The sequence below is a fragment of the Canis lupus genome, chromosome 20, assembly GCF_011100685.1.
Source record: "Canis lupus familiaris isolate Mischka breed German Shepherd chromosome 20, alternate assembly UU_Cfam_GSD_1.0, whole genome shotgun sequence".
NCBI classification, from domain to species: Eukaryota; Metazoa; Chordata; class Mammalia; order Carnivora; family Canidae; genus Canis; species Canis lupus.
In genome coordinates, this window is record NC_049241.1 from 46874169 (window position 1) to 46890557 (window position 16389).

A 16389-nucleotide genomic window follows, 5' to 3' on the forward strand; every position below is an offset into this window, starting at 1 on the left:
GAGGGAGACGGGGAAGCCAACTCCTTGCTGAGCAAGAAACCTGGACACAGGGCTCAATCCCCAGGATCCTGAGATCATGACAGATGCAGGGCTTAATCCCAGGATCCTGGGCCTGAAGGCAGATGCTTAACTACGAAGCCACCCAGGTGCCCCAAGGTGTTGCTTTTTTGCAAGTCTGTTGGTGGCAGAGAGAGGAAGACAGAGAGACAGAGAAGCAGCACCTGACGAAGCAGATGCTTAGGAGAGCTGTCCTCACAGGGAGCCAGGGCAGATGTGAATCTGTTGCCCCTTAGGGAAGAACATGAGAGAACCCACAGCTGCGAGCCTTGGTTGCTCCATGAAGGAGGAGTTTGGGGATAGGAGAGTAGGTAGGGCTCAGGGAGAGGGAAGGAGATTCAGAGAATGGCACTGGTAAATACCAGAGATAGAGTGCCCAGCTGGGGTCAGACTCTGGTGATGCCCGTCACTGCCACATCCTTGTGAGCGACTCACTCATGTTAGACCACACAACAGCAAGAGTAGCTAAGAGCTGAATGTGCGTCACCTCGCCTAGTGCCACGACAGCCCTGTGGAATAAGCATTATTATCCCATGTTCCCAGTGAGCTAGTAAGGGGTAATGCTGAAAATTAACCAGAGCCTGTATCCTCTCTACGTCACGCAAGAGAGGTGACCAACAGCTGAAGATAGCAATTAGGGAGTAGCTCGGACTTAAAATTCAGGAAGGATTTGGAATCACAGAGATGGAGAGAAACATGGAGTGATTAACATGCTCAAAGGCAGGAAAGTCAGGTGGTTGTATATGGAATCAATAATAGTAATAACAGTAGTTGTAATTCTTATCACCAGTATTATTTTTTACCACATTCTTGCTAATCGCCAGGGCTACACTGTGCCCTTGAAGCGCATAATCTTCCCTGAACCTCAAGCAGCTCTGAGGAGCGCTGACAGTCATCATGAGCAGCGAGTGGCAGAGGAACTGGCCCAGAGTGGGGACCCCCCCACCCCAGGAAGTCCTCCAGGGCTGGGCTCAGCGCAGACCCGGAGCTCCTGCCCACCGGGCCACCTTCACTCTCTCCCCACTCAGGGATGGCTGCCACCTTGGGCCTAAACCACAGCTCTGTGTCTGAATTCATCCTCGTGGGCTTCTCCACCTTCCCGCCCCATCTCCTGCCTGCCTTCTTCCTGCTGTTCCTGCTCATGTACCTGTTCACGCTGCTGGGGAACCTGCTCATCATGGCCACTGTCTGGAGCGAGCGCGGCCTGCACACGCCCATGTACCTCTTCCTGTGCGCCCTGTCCATCTCCGAGATCCTCTACACCTTGGCCATCACCCCGCGCCTGCTGGCAGACCTGCTCTCCACCCGCCGCACCATCGCCTTTGCAGCCTGTACCAGCCAGATGTTCTTCTCTTTCACGTTCGGCTTCACCCACTCCTTCCTGCTCACGGTCATGGGCTACGACCGCTATGTGGCCATCTGCCACCCTCTGCGCTACAATGTGCTCATGAGCCCCCGTGGCTGCACCTACCTGGTGGCCTGGTCCTGGGCTGGTGGCTCGATCATAGGGCTGGTGGTGGCCACAGCTGTTTTCCACCTCACTTTCTGTGGACCCAATGAGATCCACCATTTTTTATGTCATGTGCCCCCTCTCTTGAAGCTGGCCTGTGGAACTGATGTACCAATAGTGGCCCTGGGCGTGGGGCTGGTGTGCATCACCGCCCTGCTGGGCTGCTTTCTCCTCATCCTCCTCTCCTATGCCTTTATCGTGGCTGCCATCTTGAGGATCCCCTCTGCTGAGGGCAGGCACAAAGCCTTCTCCACCTGTGCGTCCCACCTTATAGTGGTCATTGTGCACTATGGCTTTGCCTCTGTTATCTACCTCAAGCCCAAGGGTCTGCACTCCCAGGAAGGCAACACCTTGATGGCCATCACCTATACGGTCCTCACGCCCTTCCTCAGCCCCATCATCTTCAGTCTCAGGAATAAGGAGCTGAAGATCGCCATGAAGAAGACCTTCCTCAGTAAACTCTATCCCTCCAGCATCTAAGTGGCCAGTGTGGGGGTGGTCTTAGAATAAGGTAGAAGGATGACCATACCCTCATCTGTACAATGGGGTGAACAATGACTACCTAGTAAGATTGGTAAAAAGTGAACGAACAAGGGATGGTGGAAAGGGAGGTGTGCGGGGAGTGGGGGTGACTGGGTGACAAGCACTGAGGGGGGCACTTGATGGGATGAGCACTGGGTGTTATGCTATATGTTGGCAAATTGAACACCAATAAAAAAAAAAGTTTTTGAAACAACACCCATGACATAGCAGGTGCTCAATAAATGTGAACTTTACTTCTTTTTTCTCCCTTGGTTTGTGTCTTGGATATTAGTTTTATTTATAATCAAACAGTTTTATCAAGATATAATCCACATGCCATATAATTTCATATAATTTGCCTGTTTAAAGTACACAATTCAGGTGGTCTTTAGTATATTCAGAGTTATGTGATCATCATCACAATCAATTTGAAACATTTTTGTCACCCAAAAAAGTAACCTCTACCCATTCAGTCCCCATTTCTTCCCCAACTCCCATAACCCCCAGCCCTAGGAAACCACTTTTTTTCTCAGAAAATATTGTTTAAAAATTTTTTAATTGAAGTATTGTTGCCACACGATGTTAGATTAGTTTCAATTATACAATATAGTGATTTGACCCCACACAATACTATTACAAATACCATTGACTACATTCCCTATGCTGTACGTTTCATCATTCCTGTGACTTACTCATTTCACTTTGCTTGTTCTGGATATTTCACATAAATGTAATTATACATCAGGTTGTCTTTTTGACTGAGTTCTTTCACTTAGCACAATGTGTTCAAGGTTCCATCATGTTGTAGATGTGTGAGGCCCATTCATTTTTATTGTCAAATACTATTCCATTGTATGGACATATTGTATTTCTTTTTTTTTAATTTAAATTCTAGTTAGTTAAGATTCAGTGTAATATTGGTTTCTGGAATAGAATTCAGAGGTTCATTGCTTAAATACGACACCCAGTGCCCATCACAAGTACGCTCCTTAATATTCATCACCTATCTAGCCCACTTCTCACTCACTTCCCTCCATCAACCTTCAGTTTGTTCTCCATCATTAAGAGTCTCTTATGGCAGTTTCCCTCTCTCCTTTATCCCCCCCTTCCATATGTTCATCTGTTTTGTTTTTTAAATTCCATATATGAGTGAAATCATATGGCATCAGTCTTTCTCTGAGTGATTTATTTTGCTTAGCACAATACCCTCTGGGTCCATCTACACTGTTACAAATAACAAGATTTCATTTTTTTTAAAGATTTATTTATTTATTCATTCATTCATGGTAGACATAGAGAGAGAGAGAGAGAGAGAGAGAGAGAGGCAGAGACACAGGCAGAGAGAGAAGCAGGCTCCACCAAGGGAGCCCGATGCGGGACCCGATCCTGGGATCATGCCCCGGGCCAAAGGCAGGCGCCGAACTGCTGAGCCACCCAGGGATTCCCCAAGATTTCATTTTTTTGATGGCTGAGTAATGATGTGATATATATATATATATATATATCCATTCATCACTCGATGGACATTGGGGCTCTCTCCATAGTTTGGCTATTGATAATGGGACATACTGTATTTCATCTGTCTATTACTGAACTTCTCAGTGTTTCTACTTTTTGCTATGTTGAATAATGCCACTAGAAACATTTTGAGTACACATTTGAGTACACATTTTTCTTGAATATATGGTTTCATACTGTTGCATGTATACTAAGGAGTGGATTTTTTGGATTCAAGGGTAACTTTATGTTTAATTTTTTTTTTTTCAAACACACAAGGGTTTATTACAAGCTCGAGCTTGGGTCCAAGTATACCCAACACAGCGGAGCAGGGACTTGGACCCCGAGACTAAGAGGCGTAGCAGCTTTATAGGGACCAGTGGCCAATGGGATACGCAGAAAATTGCACAGTCATGATGGTCCACACGCAGGTGGCCGATTGAATTACTTTTTACCCTAAAGTATCCATTTGAACTGGCCTATCATTTAAAGAAAGTTCCATACTCTTTTCCAAAGTGGCTGCACCCTTATATATCCCCACTAGCAGTGTAGTAGGGTTCAAATTTCTCCACATCTTTGCCAACATTTGTTATTACCTGTCCTGTATCTTAGTGGTAAGAAGTGGCATCTCATGGTAGTTTTGATTTGAATTTCTCTAATAAGAAATGATATTGTGCATCTCATCACATGCTTGTTGGCCATTTCTATGTGTTCTTGGAGAAGTGCTGTTGAAACATTTCACCAATTTTTTTAAATAAATTTATTTTTTATTGGGGTTCAATTTACCAACATACAGAATAACACCCAGTGCTCATCCCGTCAAGTGCCCCCTCAGTGCCCGTCACCCATTCACCCCCACCCCCACACTCCTCCCCTTCCACCACCCCTAGTTCGTTTCCCAGAGTTAGGAGTCTTCCATGTTCTGTCTCCCTTTCTGATATTTCCCACACATTTCTTCTGCCTTCCCTTATATTCCCTTTCACTATTATTTATATTCCCCAAATGAATGAGAACATACACTGTTTGTACTTCTCCGATTGACTTACTTCACTCAGCATAATACCCTCCAGTTCCATCCATGTTGAAGCAAATGGTGGGTATTTGTCATTTCTAATGGCTGAGTAATATTCCATTGTATACATAAACCACATCTTCTTTATCCATTCATCTTTCGATGGACACCGAGGCTCCTTCCACAGTTCGGCTATTGTGGACATTGCTGCTAGAAACATCGGGGTGCAGGTGTCCCGGCGTTTCATTGCATCTGTATCTTTGGGGTAAATCCCCAACAGTGCAATTGCTGGGTCATAGGGCAGGTCTATTTTTAACTCTTTGAGGAACCTCCACACAGTTTTCCAGAGTGGCTGCACCAGTTCACATTCCCACCAACAGTGTAAGAGGGTTCCCTTTTCTCCGCATCCTCTCCAACATTTGTGGTTTCCTGCCTTGTTAATTTTCCCCATTCTCACTGGTGTGAGGTGGTATCTCATTGTGGTTTTGATTTGTATTTCCCTGATGGCAAATTCCATGCTCATGGATTGGTAGAATTAATATTGTGAAAATGTCAATGTTACCCAGGGCAATTTACACGTTTAATGCAATCCCTATCAAAATACCATGGACTTTCTTCAGAGAGTTAGAACAAATTATTTTAAGATTTGTGTGGAATCAGAAAAGACCCTGAATAGCCAGGGGAATTTTGAAAAAGAAAACCATAGCTGGGGGCATCACAATGCCAGATTTCAGGTTGTACTACAAAGCTGTGGTCATCAAGACAGTGTGGTACTGGCACAAAAACAGACACATAGATCAATGGAACAGAATAGAGAATCCAGAAGTGGACCCTCAACTTTATGGTCAACTAATATTCGATAAAGGAGGAAAGACTATCCACTGGAGGAAAGACAGTCTCTTCAATAAATGGTGCTGGGAAAATTGGACATCCACCTGCAGAAGAATGAAACTAGACCACTCTCTTGCACCATACACAAAGATAAACTCAAAATGGATGAAAGATCTAAATGTGAGACAAGATTCCATCAAAATCCTAGAGGAGAATAGAGGCAACACCCTTTTTGAACTCGGCCACAGTAACTTCTTGCAAGATACATCCACGAAGGCAAAAGAAACAAAAACAAAAGCAAAAATGAACTATTGGGACTTCATCAAGATAAGAAGATTTTGTGCAGCAAAGGATACAGTCAACAAAAGTAAAAGACAACCTACAGAATGGGAGAAGATATTTGCAAATGATGTATCAGATAAAGGGCTAGTTTCCAAGATCTATAAAGAACTTATTAAACTCAACACCAAAGAAACAAACAATCCAATAATGAAATGGGCAAAAGACATGAAGAGAAATCTCACAGAGGAAGACATAGACATGGCCAACATGCACATGAGAAAATGCTCTGCATTTCACCAATTTTTTGTTTGTCTTTTTGCTAAGTTGAAATTATTCTTTATAGTTTCTAGTTACAAGGCCCTTATCAGATATGTGAGTCTCATATATTATCTCACGTTCTATGAGTTGTCTTTTCACTCTCTTGCTGTTATTCTTTGCAGTACAGAAGATTTTAGTTCTGATGACATCCAATTTATGTATTGGATTCTTTTGTTGCTAATGGTTTGGGTGTAATGTGTAAGAAATGATTACTTAATCCAAGGTGATGGAGATTCCTAGCAATGTTTTCCTCTAAGAACATGATAGTTTTAGCTCTTACATTTAGGTCTTTGATGGATTTTGAATTAATTTTGGTACATAGCATGAACTAGGGATCACGCCCTGAGCTGAAGGCAGACACTCCGTCACTGAGCCACACAGGTGTCCCTGGATGATTTCTTTATGACATTTTTGAGCTCCTTATACTGAAGGCTGAAAATGATTGGGCTGAGAAAGGGGGTGAAGACTGTAGGTGGTGGCCATCAGAGTGTTACTGTCCATAGAAATGGGTCCACGGGCTGAAACTAGATAGTGGAGGCAAAAACATATTGCACAATGACCACAGTGAGGTGGGAGACACAAGTGGAGATGGTCTTATGCCTGCCCTCAGCAGACGAGATCCTCAATACCATGGAGGCAATGAGGCATAAACAGCCCATCAGAGCTGTGACACACACCAGGACCCCTCTCAAGGTGACAGATGATGTCTCCTTCCCACAGGCCAAGCATGAGGCTGGAAAAATGGTGGATCACATTAGACCCACAGAAGGTGAGGTGAAAACCTGTCACGGTCACCATCTTCCCCATGATTGAGCCACCAGCCCAACATCAGAACACACAATGGCACAGCCATAGGGACTCATGAGCATGTTGTGGTGCTCTGGGTGGCAGATGGCCACATGCTGATCATTGCCCATGGTTATGAACAGAAAGGAGTGCTATACGTCCTCAAAGCACTTTGCCTTCATTTACTCATTCATATAGTCAAGAAATTTTTTTGAAGACTTATTTTATATGGAAATATTCTAGGTGCTGGGATCCAGCAATACCAAAGGCTAGATCTCTGTCCTCTCCTATCTATGCTATGGTCCACTGAGGGAAGCTGTCATATAACCAAGATGATAGCAGAGTGGTCACAGGTGTTTGGGGACAGCCTAGGGATCTGGAAAAGCTAAGTGTGGGTCACAGACACAACCTGGGATTAGGAGACTTTGAAATTGGTGGTGTCTGCAGGAAAATCTGGAGGTTGAGTAGGTATGCTTCAGGTGAGACAGGCAGGTGGAAGAGACATTTGCAGACAGGCGGGAGAGTAGAACAAAGGCTCAGGGTGACAGAGATATGGTGCATTTGGCACAATGGTATGTTCAGTGTGCCCCAGAGAGTGTAGGTGGTTGGGGGAGGTCTGTAATGTGAAGGCAGACAAGTAGGAAGGGCAAGAGCATGCAAGACCATTGTGTCCACTTGAGGAGTTTGTTCTAAGGGCCATGGGGACCCCCAAATTTTTTTTAAGATTTTATTTATTTATTCATGATAGAGAGAGAGAGAAGGAGAGGCAGAGACACAGGCAGAGGGAGAAGCAGGCTCCATGCAGGGAGCCCGACGCAGGACTCGATCCCAGGACTCCAGGATCACGCCCTGGGCCAAAGGCAGGCGCTAAACTGCTGAGCCACCAAGGGATCCCCCCTAAATGTTTTTTAAATGCATAGAAGAAAGATCTGTATTCCATTATATGAACATAGTCAAGAATGTTTCCTGGTGGGGCTTCCTGTGAATAGTGTTCTAATGACATATAGTACATGTCTTTTAGTAGATTAATACTTATGTGTTATGTTGGGACTGTAGTTAGCTGTGTAAATACCAACTCATAGGGCATACCTATGTTCAGCTTGAATAAATACCTCCACACAGTTTTCCAAAGTGTTTGTACCAAGAGGTACATTTTAGTCATAATCAGCATGGTCAGACTCCTGTTTGTAGAGACACCCCCTCCCCCGGTCTGGTGAGGGATGCAGGCTGCTGAGAGCAGATAAGGTGGGCAGATGCAGGAAGAGATGGGGAGAGGTGTTGGGGCACCCTGGATGGCATCCTGAGGTTGACTTCAGAGGTAGAATGAACAGTGTTGTTGACTGGACAGAGGGAGACAGGAAGTGAGCTGTGTCTACTTCTAACTCTCAAAACACCAAATGGGTGAGTTCTTTCCAAAGCAATGACCAAATCTCCAGCTACCCAGACACCACCTTGGTGTCCTATAATTCTGTTCAATACTGACACTTACTACCTCGAGATGCCAGTCGCAAGTATTGGGTGCCCAGGGTACTTGCACTTCTGTCTGAAATGGATACAAATGTGAGGATTTCCAAATTCCCCCTTTAAGTTTGGATACTTGACTAGAATGAGTTATAGAAATCAGGAAAATGCCACACTCACTCTCTCAGGTTTATTATGAAAGACACAACTCAGGAGCAGCCAAAAAGAGATGTATCCTGCAAGGTATAGAGGAAGGAGTGAGGAATCTCCATGCCCTCTCTGGACTTGCCACCCTCCTAGTACCTTCATGGGTTCATCAACTGCTAAGATCTCTGAATTCCATCATTCCGGAAGTTTTTATGGAGGTTAATACATGGACATGATTGATTAAATAATTGATTATCACTACTAGAGTATCAGTCTGTAACCCCTCTCTCGCCCCTGATGGTTCCAAGTCTCTAAACACTGCTTGGTAGCTCTGGTGAGCAGCCTCCTTCCTAAAATTATCCTGTGCTACCAGCCACCACCCAATTCACTAGCAATCAAAAGCCACTCTATAAAACATACTGAAAGGGATTTTAGAGGAAAGGAGAGAAAATGGGTGGGAAAAATTAGAGAAAAAAATTAGAGACAAAACATGAGAGACTCCTAATTCTGGGAAATGAACAAGGGGTGGTGGAAGGGGAGGTGGGCGGAGAGATGGGGTGACAGCGTGACAGGCACTGAGGGGGGCACTTACGAGATGAGCACTGGGTGTTAAACTATATGTTGGCAAATCAAATATATATATATATAACTGACCACAAGGAGGGGTGGGGCTGGCTAATTGGCCAGAAGACACTGAACACTTCCATTGACCAAAAGACACCACTCTCTGAGACCCAGCTCTAAACTGCCCTTATTGAATATAAACAATAGTGAAAGGGAATATAAGGGAAGGGAGAAGAAATGTGTGGGAAATATCAGAAAGGGAGACAGAACATAAAGACTCCTAACTCTGGAAAACGAACTAGGGGTGGTGGAAGGGGAGGAGGGCGGGGGGTGGGGGGACTGGGTGGCGGGAACTGAGGGGGGCACTTGACGGGATGAACACTGGGTGTTATTCTGTATGTTGGTAAATTGAACACCAATAAAAAATAAATTTATTAAAAAAATAAAATAAAAATAAACTGCCCTTATTGTGAGAAGCCTCCACCTGCTTTGACCCCAAGACAAGGCCCTGGATTCTCACTCTGGGATGCTCAGCTCCTGTGTTCCCTCTGACCCTGTCTTGACCCAAGGGGGACTAATCCAGCATCTAATCAATTCAGTCCTGTCTCCACTAAGACTGGGAGTCCCTAGTCCCTAGTCCTCTGGGCAGAGAAAGATAGCAGGGAGCCTTGGTTGTGTTGGAGTGTTGGAGGAAGGTGTACAGGCAGCAGGCCCTGGAGGGCTTGTGATGATCCTTCTTGCCTCTCCAGACCCTGAGGGCAGCCCTTGCAGGTTGGTGTCCCAGGGAGCCCCTGGGGAGCAGCCTGCTGGGAAGCTACAGCCAGGTTAAAGCACACAGCATCAGTTCCAGGAGCCCTGAGGTCTGGCCCCACACCTGCCCCTGTGTGCTGCTGACAGCATCACAGGAGAGCTTTTCTATTCTTCCCTGCTGGCTACTTCCTGGAGGAGGCAGCCCAGGCTGAGGGGGACCAGGAGGAACAGGGTAGGTTGTAATATTTGACAGTTGTGGGGAGCAAGGCCAAGAAAGGATGGGGACAGGCCTGGGAGAAGAATCATAGGACAGGCTCTCAGCCTCGGACAATTTTTGGGAGTCTTTTAGGTTGTTCTTGGATTCTTCACCCAGCCTAGTGTCCTTACTGCTTCTAAATCAGCATTGGGTATTATGCTGAGTGAAGTCAATCGGAGAAGGACAAACATTATATGTTCTCATTCATTTGGAGAATATAAATAATAGTGAAAGGGAATATAAGGGAAGGGAGAAGAAGTGTGTAGGAAATATCAGAAAAGGAGACAGAACATAAAGACTCCTAACTCTGGGAATCGAACTAGGGGTGGTGGAAGGGGAGGAGGGCGGGGGGTGGGGGTGAATGGTTGACGGGCACTGAGGGGGGCACTTGACGGGATGAGCACTGGGTGTTATTCTGTATGTTGGTAAATTGAACACCAATAAAAAATAAATTTATTAAAAAATAAAATAAAATAAAATAAAATAAAATAAAATAAAATAAAATAAAATAAATAAAATAAAATAATAAATGACCAAAAAATAAATCAGCATTCTTGTTTGGGGCTGAATCTACCTTCTCCCTCCTGAAATGTTTCTATATGCCTGGAGGAACTTTTGGTTGTGACAGCTTATGGAGAGGGAAGAAATGCTCCTGGCATCTAGTGGGTTGAGCCCTGGGTGGCTGCTAAAAGTTGTCCAATCTGGTATTCTTGTGGTGCATTTGTCCTAATTGGTGAACAAATATTGATTCGTTATTATTAACTTGGCTCACAAGTTACATTAGGGTTCACTCTCTTTGTTGCACATTCTATGAGTTTTGACAGATGTAGAATGACATGTGTGCACGATTACAATATCATCCAGAATAGTTTCAGGTGCTGTATTTTTCATGTGCCTAAGTAGTAGTACAGTGTTCATGTGCTTTTGCTTCATTCACTCAAGACTGTTTTACAGGTTTATTTATGCTGCTGTGGGTGCATTGAACTGCTGCCTAGGGCTCCAGGGTTTGCTCCAGCCCATGTGACCTACTATCTTCCCAGTTATGGTGCCCAAGCAGGCTTGTCCATTTCTCCACTACAGGCAAATTTACAGAACCATCCTCTGATAGGTCCCTTGTGACAGATGTGAGCAATGGAGATAGATGCTGGAGCCCTGGGCTGGTGCACTTAGCAGATGAACTGTTAATTTTCCCCACCTGGCTCTCACAGGCAGTGCACAAATATTGCTTTCTCCCCAGATCCTGATCAGCACTGGGCACTTTCTAATTTGAGGCACTGAATAGGTTACACTGAATTCCCACTGCATTTCCCTTTCTTTCTCTCATTCCTTTCCTCCCTCTCTTTTTTTTCTATTTCTTTTTCTTTTTAATAAATTTATTTTTTATTGCTGTTCAATTTGTCAACATACAGAATAACACCCGGTGCTCATCCTGTCAAGTGCCCCCCTCAGTGCCCGCCACCCAGTCACCCCCACCACCCACCCACTTCCCCTTCCACCCCTCCCCCCAGTTCGTTTCCCAGAGTTAGGAGTCTTTCATGTTCTGTCTCCCTTTCTGATATTTACCACTTATTTTTTCTCCTTTCCCCTTTATTCCCTTTCACTATTTTTTTTTATTGGTGTTCAATCTGCCAACATACAGAATAACACCCAGCGCTCATCCCGTCAAGTGCCCCCCTCAGTGCCCGCCACCCAGTCACCCCCACCCCCCGCCCTTCTCCCCTTCCACCACCCCTAGTTCGATTCCCAGAGTTAGGAGTCTTCCGTGTTCTGTCTCCCTTTCTGATATTTCCTATCCATTTCTTCTCCCTTCCCCTCTATTTCCTTTCACTATTATTTATATTCCCCAAATGAATGAAACCATATAATGTTTGTCCTTCTCCGATTGACTTATTTCACTCAGCATAATACCTTCCAGTTCCATCCACGTCGAAGCAAATGGTGGGTATTTGTCATTTCTAATGGCTGAGTAATATTCCATTGCATACATAAACCACATGTTCTTTATCCATTCATCTTTTGATGGACACCAAGGCTCCTTGTCAATGTTACCCAGGGCAATTTATACGTTTAATGCAATCCCTATCAAAATACCATGGACTTTCTTCAGAGAGTTGGAACAAATTATTTTAAGATTTGTGTGGAATCAGAAAAGACCCTGAATAGCCAGGGGAATTTTAACAAAGAAAACCATAGCTGAGGGCATCACAATGTCTCACATCTAAATGTGAGACAAGATTCCATCAAAATCCTAGAGAAGAACACAGGCAACACCCTTTTTGAACTCGGCCATAGTAACTTCTTGCAAGATACATCCACGAAGGCAAAAGAAACAAAAGCAAAAATGAACTATTGGGACTTCATCAAGATAAGAAGCTTTTGCACAGCAAAGGATACAGTCAACAAAACTCAAAGACAACCTACAGAATGAGAGAAGATATTTGCAAATGACGTATCAGATAAAGGGCTAGTTTCCAAGATCTATAAGGAACTTATTAAACTCAACAGCAAAGAAACAAATAATCCAATCATGAAATGGGCAAAAGAAATGAGCAGAAATCTCACAGAGGAAGACATAGACATGGCCAACATGCACATGAGAAAATGCTCTGCATCACTTGCCATCAGGGAAATACAAATCAAAATCACCATGAGACACTCCCTCATACCAGTGAGAATGGGGAAAATTAACAAGGCAGGAAACCACAAATGTTGGAGAGGATGTGGAGATAAGGGAACCCTCTTACACTGTTGGTGGGAATGTGAACTGGTGCCGCCACTCTGGAAAACTGTGTGGAGGTTCCTCAAAGAGTTAAAAATAGATCTGCCCTACGACCCAGCAATTGCACTTTTTTTTTTCTTTTTAGTGTGTTTTCTTTTGCCTGTGCTACACCCTCTGTGAGTTCTCTGCTCACACCTTTGCTCATTTCTGTATTGAGCTTCCTACTTGTAGAGGTAACTGGCCTCTTCTACATCACATTCCCTGGTCAATTGTGGACCATTAAAATGATCTTTCCCCACCTTTCCATCTCCTGTTAACTGGATCCAGGATATCTTTTGTTGAACAAAACTGTTTGTGTTGGTGTTTTTGTTCCTTCACAATCAACCAGTGTTTGTGCTTCTTAAATTTAAGATGTCGTCTCCACTCCTAGGTCATCAAAATGATTCTCCTACACCTTCTTCTCCTATTAACTTTTCAATTCTATTTCAAATTCATTCTTGAATCCTGGAATCCCTGTTTGTGTGTGGTCTTAGACAGAAGTTCAGATGGACTTTGCTTCATGAAAGGACCAGTTTTCCCACCACAAACTCCTAGACAGTCCACCTTTTCCCTTTGATCTGTGGTCCCACCTTTATCACATGTTAAGCTGTGAATCATGCAGGGATATTTTCTGAGGTATCCAATCAATTTGATCAGTGTCTTTGTTCCAGGGTCACACTTAAAGATGACTATGATGTGTATTATACACATTATGTCTATAATAGGTCTGCATGCATACCATATCATTTCTTTCCTATTGATTCCATTTTTAGAAGAGTAGTATAGTTTTGCACTGACCTTATTTTTCTGAAGGACAAGCATAAGGAGGGCACGCGATGACACTCGGTGTTATACTATATGCGGCATATTGAAATTTAATTTAAAAATAAATAAACAAGAAAAAGGAATTTAAGGAAACTTTTATGAAATGTACAGTTGATTCCCTGAAACTATAAATGTAGTTGACTGATGATATAATTTGAGGAAGAAGTGTCATCATTACCATATTTACTGATGCCAGCTGAGAGTATAGATTTTTCTCCATGTATTCAAATCTACTTATATTTTTAATAATGGTAAAAATTTCTGAATTTGTAGGTATTGCATGTGATTGAATCCTATATATTTTACAACAGAGGCTTCCTAAGTGTGATGGACAACTCTAGGGCCACAGAGACCCTTTCTGGGGACCATCAACTCCTCAGTTTTCCAATGAAGGTGAGGATATATTCCTCAAATGCTTAGAGTAAAACCACAAATTGCCACAGGGTGAATGAAGGAATAGATAAACTCTGTCTCGTGTCCCATCCAGTCAGCTTGACTGTATCCAAAACTGAATATTTTTACAGAATCTCAGTGTTAATTTCAAAGATGATAAACATGGGGAGTGAATAATGCACCCATACAAAAGTCCATTAGAGGCTCAAATTTTCTTGAGTACAAAGAAATCGCCGGACCAAGCGCTTGAGAATTGTTTCTTTCTACTTGGTGTCACTGTTGGGAATGGTATCTTACTTTATACTTAAAATTCATATTCTGAATGATTACTACTGTTGTAATTCTATGAGAAATAACTGGTTTTTGGAAGTGGATCTAATATTTGCAGCTCTGTGCTCTCTCTTCCTGTGATGTCTTATGTCTTTATTCTTTTCCTTTTCTGGATGGATGAGAGGGTCTCTTCCCTTCCAATGGTTACATGCCTTCTTTCTTTTTTCTTTCCATATAGCACTGCTCACAGCTTTCAGTTCCATGCTAAAGAACAGTAGAAACAGTGAGTACCCTTGTCATTCACCCAGCCCAGTCCTAACACAATGCATCTAATATTTACCCATTTCACATATTTCCTATTGTTCAAACACAATATTGTTATATAGATTCATGATCTTTCTGCCGGTCCCCTCATTCCCTCTGTGATCTCAGCAGATGCAGCATCCGTGGCTGGCCAGAACTATAGCATCGTGTCTGAATTCATCCTCGTGGGCTTCTCCACCTTCCCACAGCATCTCCTGCCTGCCTTCTTTCTGTTCTACTTGCTGATGTACCTGTTCACGCTGTTGGGGAACCTGCTCATCATGGCTACTATCTGGAGTGAGCACAGCCTGCACACACCCATGTACTTCTTCCTGTGTGCCCTGTCCACCTCTGAGATTCTGTTCACTGTTGCCGTCACCCCCCGCATGCTGGTTGACATGCTTTCCAGCCACCGTTCCATCACCTTTGTGGCCTGTGCCACCCAGATGTTCTTTTCCTTCACATTTGGCTTCACCCATTCCTTCTTGCTCATGATCATGGGCTATGACCGCTATGTGGCCATCTGCCACCCCCTGCGATACTACATGCTCATGAGCATCCGCACCTGTGCCCGTTTGGTGTCCTGGACCTGGGCTGGTGGCTCAGTCATGGGGATGATGGTGACTCTGATAGTTTTTCACCTCACCTTCTGTGGATCTAATGTGATTCACCATTTTGTCTGCCATGTGTTTTCCCTCTTAAAGTTGGCTTGCGGGAATGAGAATTCGTCTGTCACCTTGGGTGTGATCCTCATGTGTGTCTCAGCTCTGATGGGCTGTTTATTCCTCATCATCCTCTCCTACATCTTCATTGTGGCCGCCATATTGAGGATCCCCTCTGCTGAGGGCAGACACAAGACCTTTTCAACCTGTGTGTCTCACCTCACTATTGTTATTGTGCACTACAGTTTTGCCTCCATTATCTACCTCAAGCCCAAGGGCTCTCATTCTATGGACAGTAACACTCTGATGGCCACCACCTATACAGTCTTCACCCCGTTTCTCAGCCCAATCATTTTTAGCCTCAGGAATAAGGAGCTCAAAAATGCCATAAAGAAAAGCTTCCAGAGAAAATTCAGTCCCCTAAACTCCTGATAGCCAGTTTGGTGGTGAGGAATATGATAGAATGGCTGGTGATAATAAAGTCTACTCCCATGGACTTTGAAAATATAGGTATTGTTGGATGCATGCAGGTTTTGGGGATATGCTAGGTATTTGTTTTTCTCCAATTTGTTTTCCTCTTTCTTGCGTAAGATCTAGTGATCATAATCTCTTAAGATCCCATGTGATGATCTGCATCCCATACCTGTGTCTAAGAATGTGCTATCTACCTATGGGCCAGAAAGGAGCATCACATGAATGTGTATGGCCACTGATCCCAATCATTCTACCTGATTGGAGAAGCAAGAGAAGACTTTGCCTCCTTCACCATAAGATAAACAGAAATAAGCATAATAAATGCCACCTGCATTGGGGCTTTTCTTTCAGGCATTTCCAGTGTTTTATAATTACCCTTTAATATGAAAATGTACAACAAGTAAATAAATTATTTGTCTCCAGGAAGGTAGTTGACTCTGTCTAGTTCCTTCTGTCTTTGGATGTGATAGACCCTAAGAGAATGTTTCTGTTGATCTGAGTTGAGTGAAGGATGTCAGAATATGAAGCGAAGAGAAAGAGAGAGAAAGGGATTGGAGGGGGCAAGTATAGGGCAGGAGAGGGTTCAATGTTAGGATACAAAAACAGAGAATGTTAAAAGTGTGTTGCTATCTGACATCTTCTGGAAATGCTTTTCCTTTTTTCCTCTTTCTTCCCATTACTTTCAGTAAACATTAATTTCTCATTCCTGTG

The 16389-nt window shown here is 43.7% G+C and overlaps 2 protein-coding genes and 1 pseudogene across 2 annotated transcripts; 2 read left to right on the top strand and 1 right to left on the bottom strand.

Moving 5' to 3' along the window:
- Nucleotides 1–1087: 1087 nt before the first annotated feature.
- Nucleotides 1088–2047, top strand: OR10H2 (olfactory receptor family 10 subfamily H member 2). Its single transcript, NM_001388648.1, is given in 1 exon segment — nt 1088–2047. A coding segment is annotated over 1 exon segment (960 nt).
- Nucleotides 2048–6394: 4347 nt separating this feature from the next.
- On the bottom strand, nt 6395–8585 carry cOR10H11P (annotated as a pseudogene).
- Nucleotides 8586–14787: 6202 nt separating this feature from the next.
- Nucleotides 14788–15636, top strand: OR10H4F (olfactory receptor family 10 subfamily H member 4F). The gene is given in 1 exon segment (NM_001388927.1): nt 14788–15636. A coding segment is annotated over 1 exon segment (849 nt).
- The last annotated feature ends 753 nt before the right edge of the window (nt 15637–16389 follow it).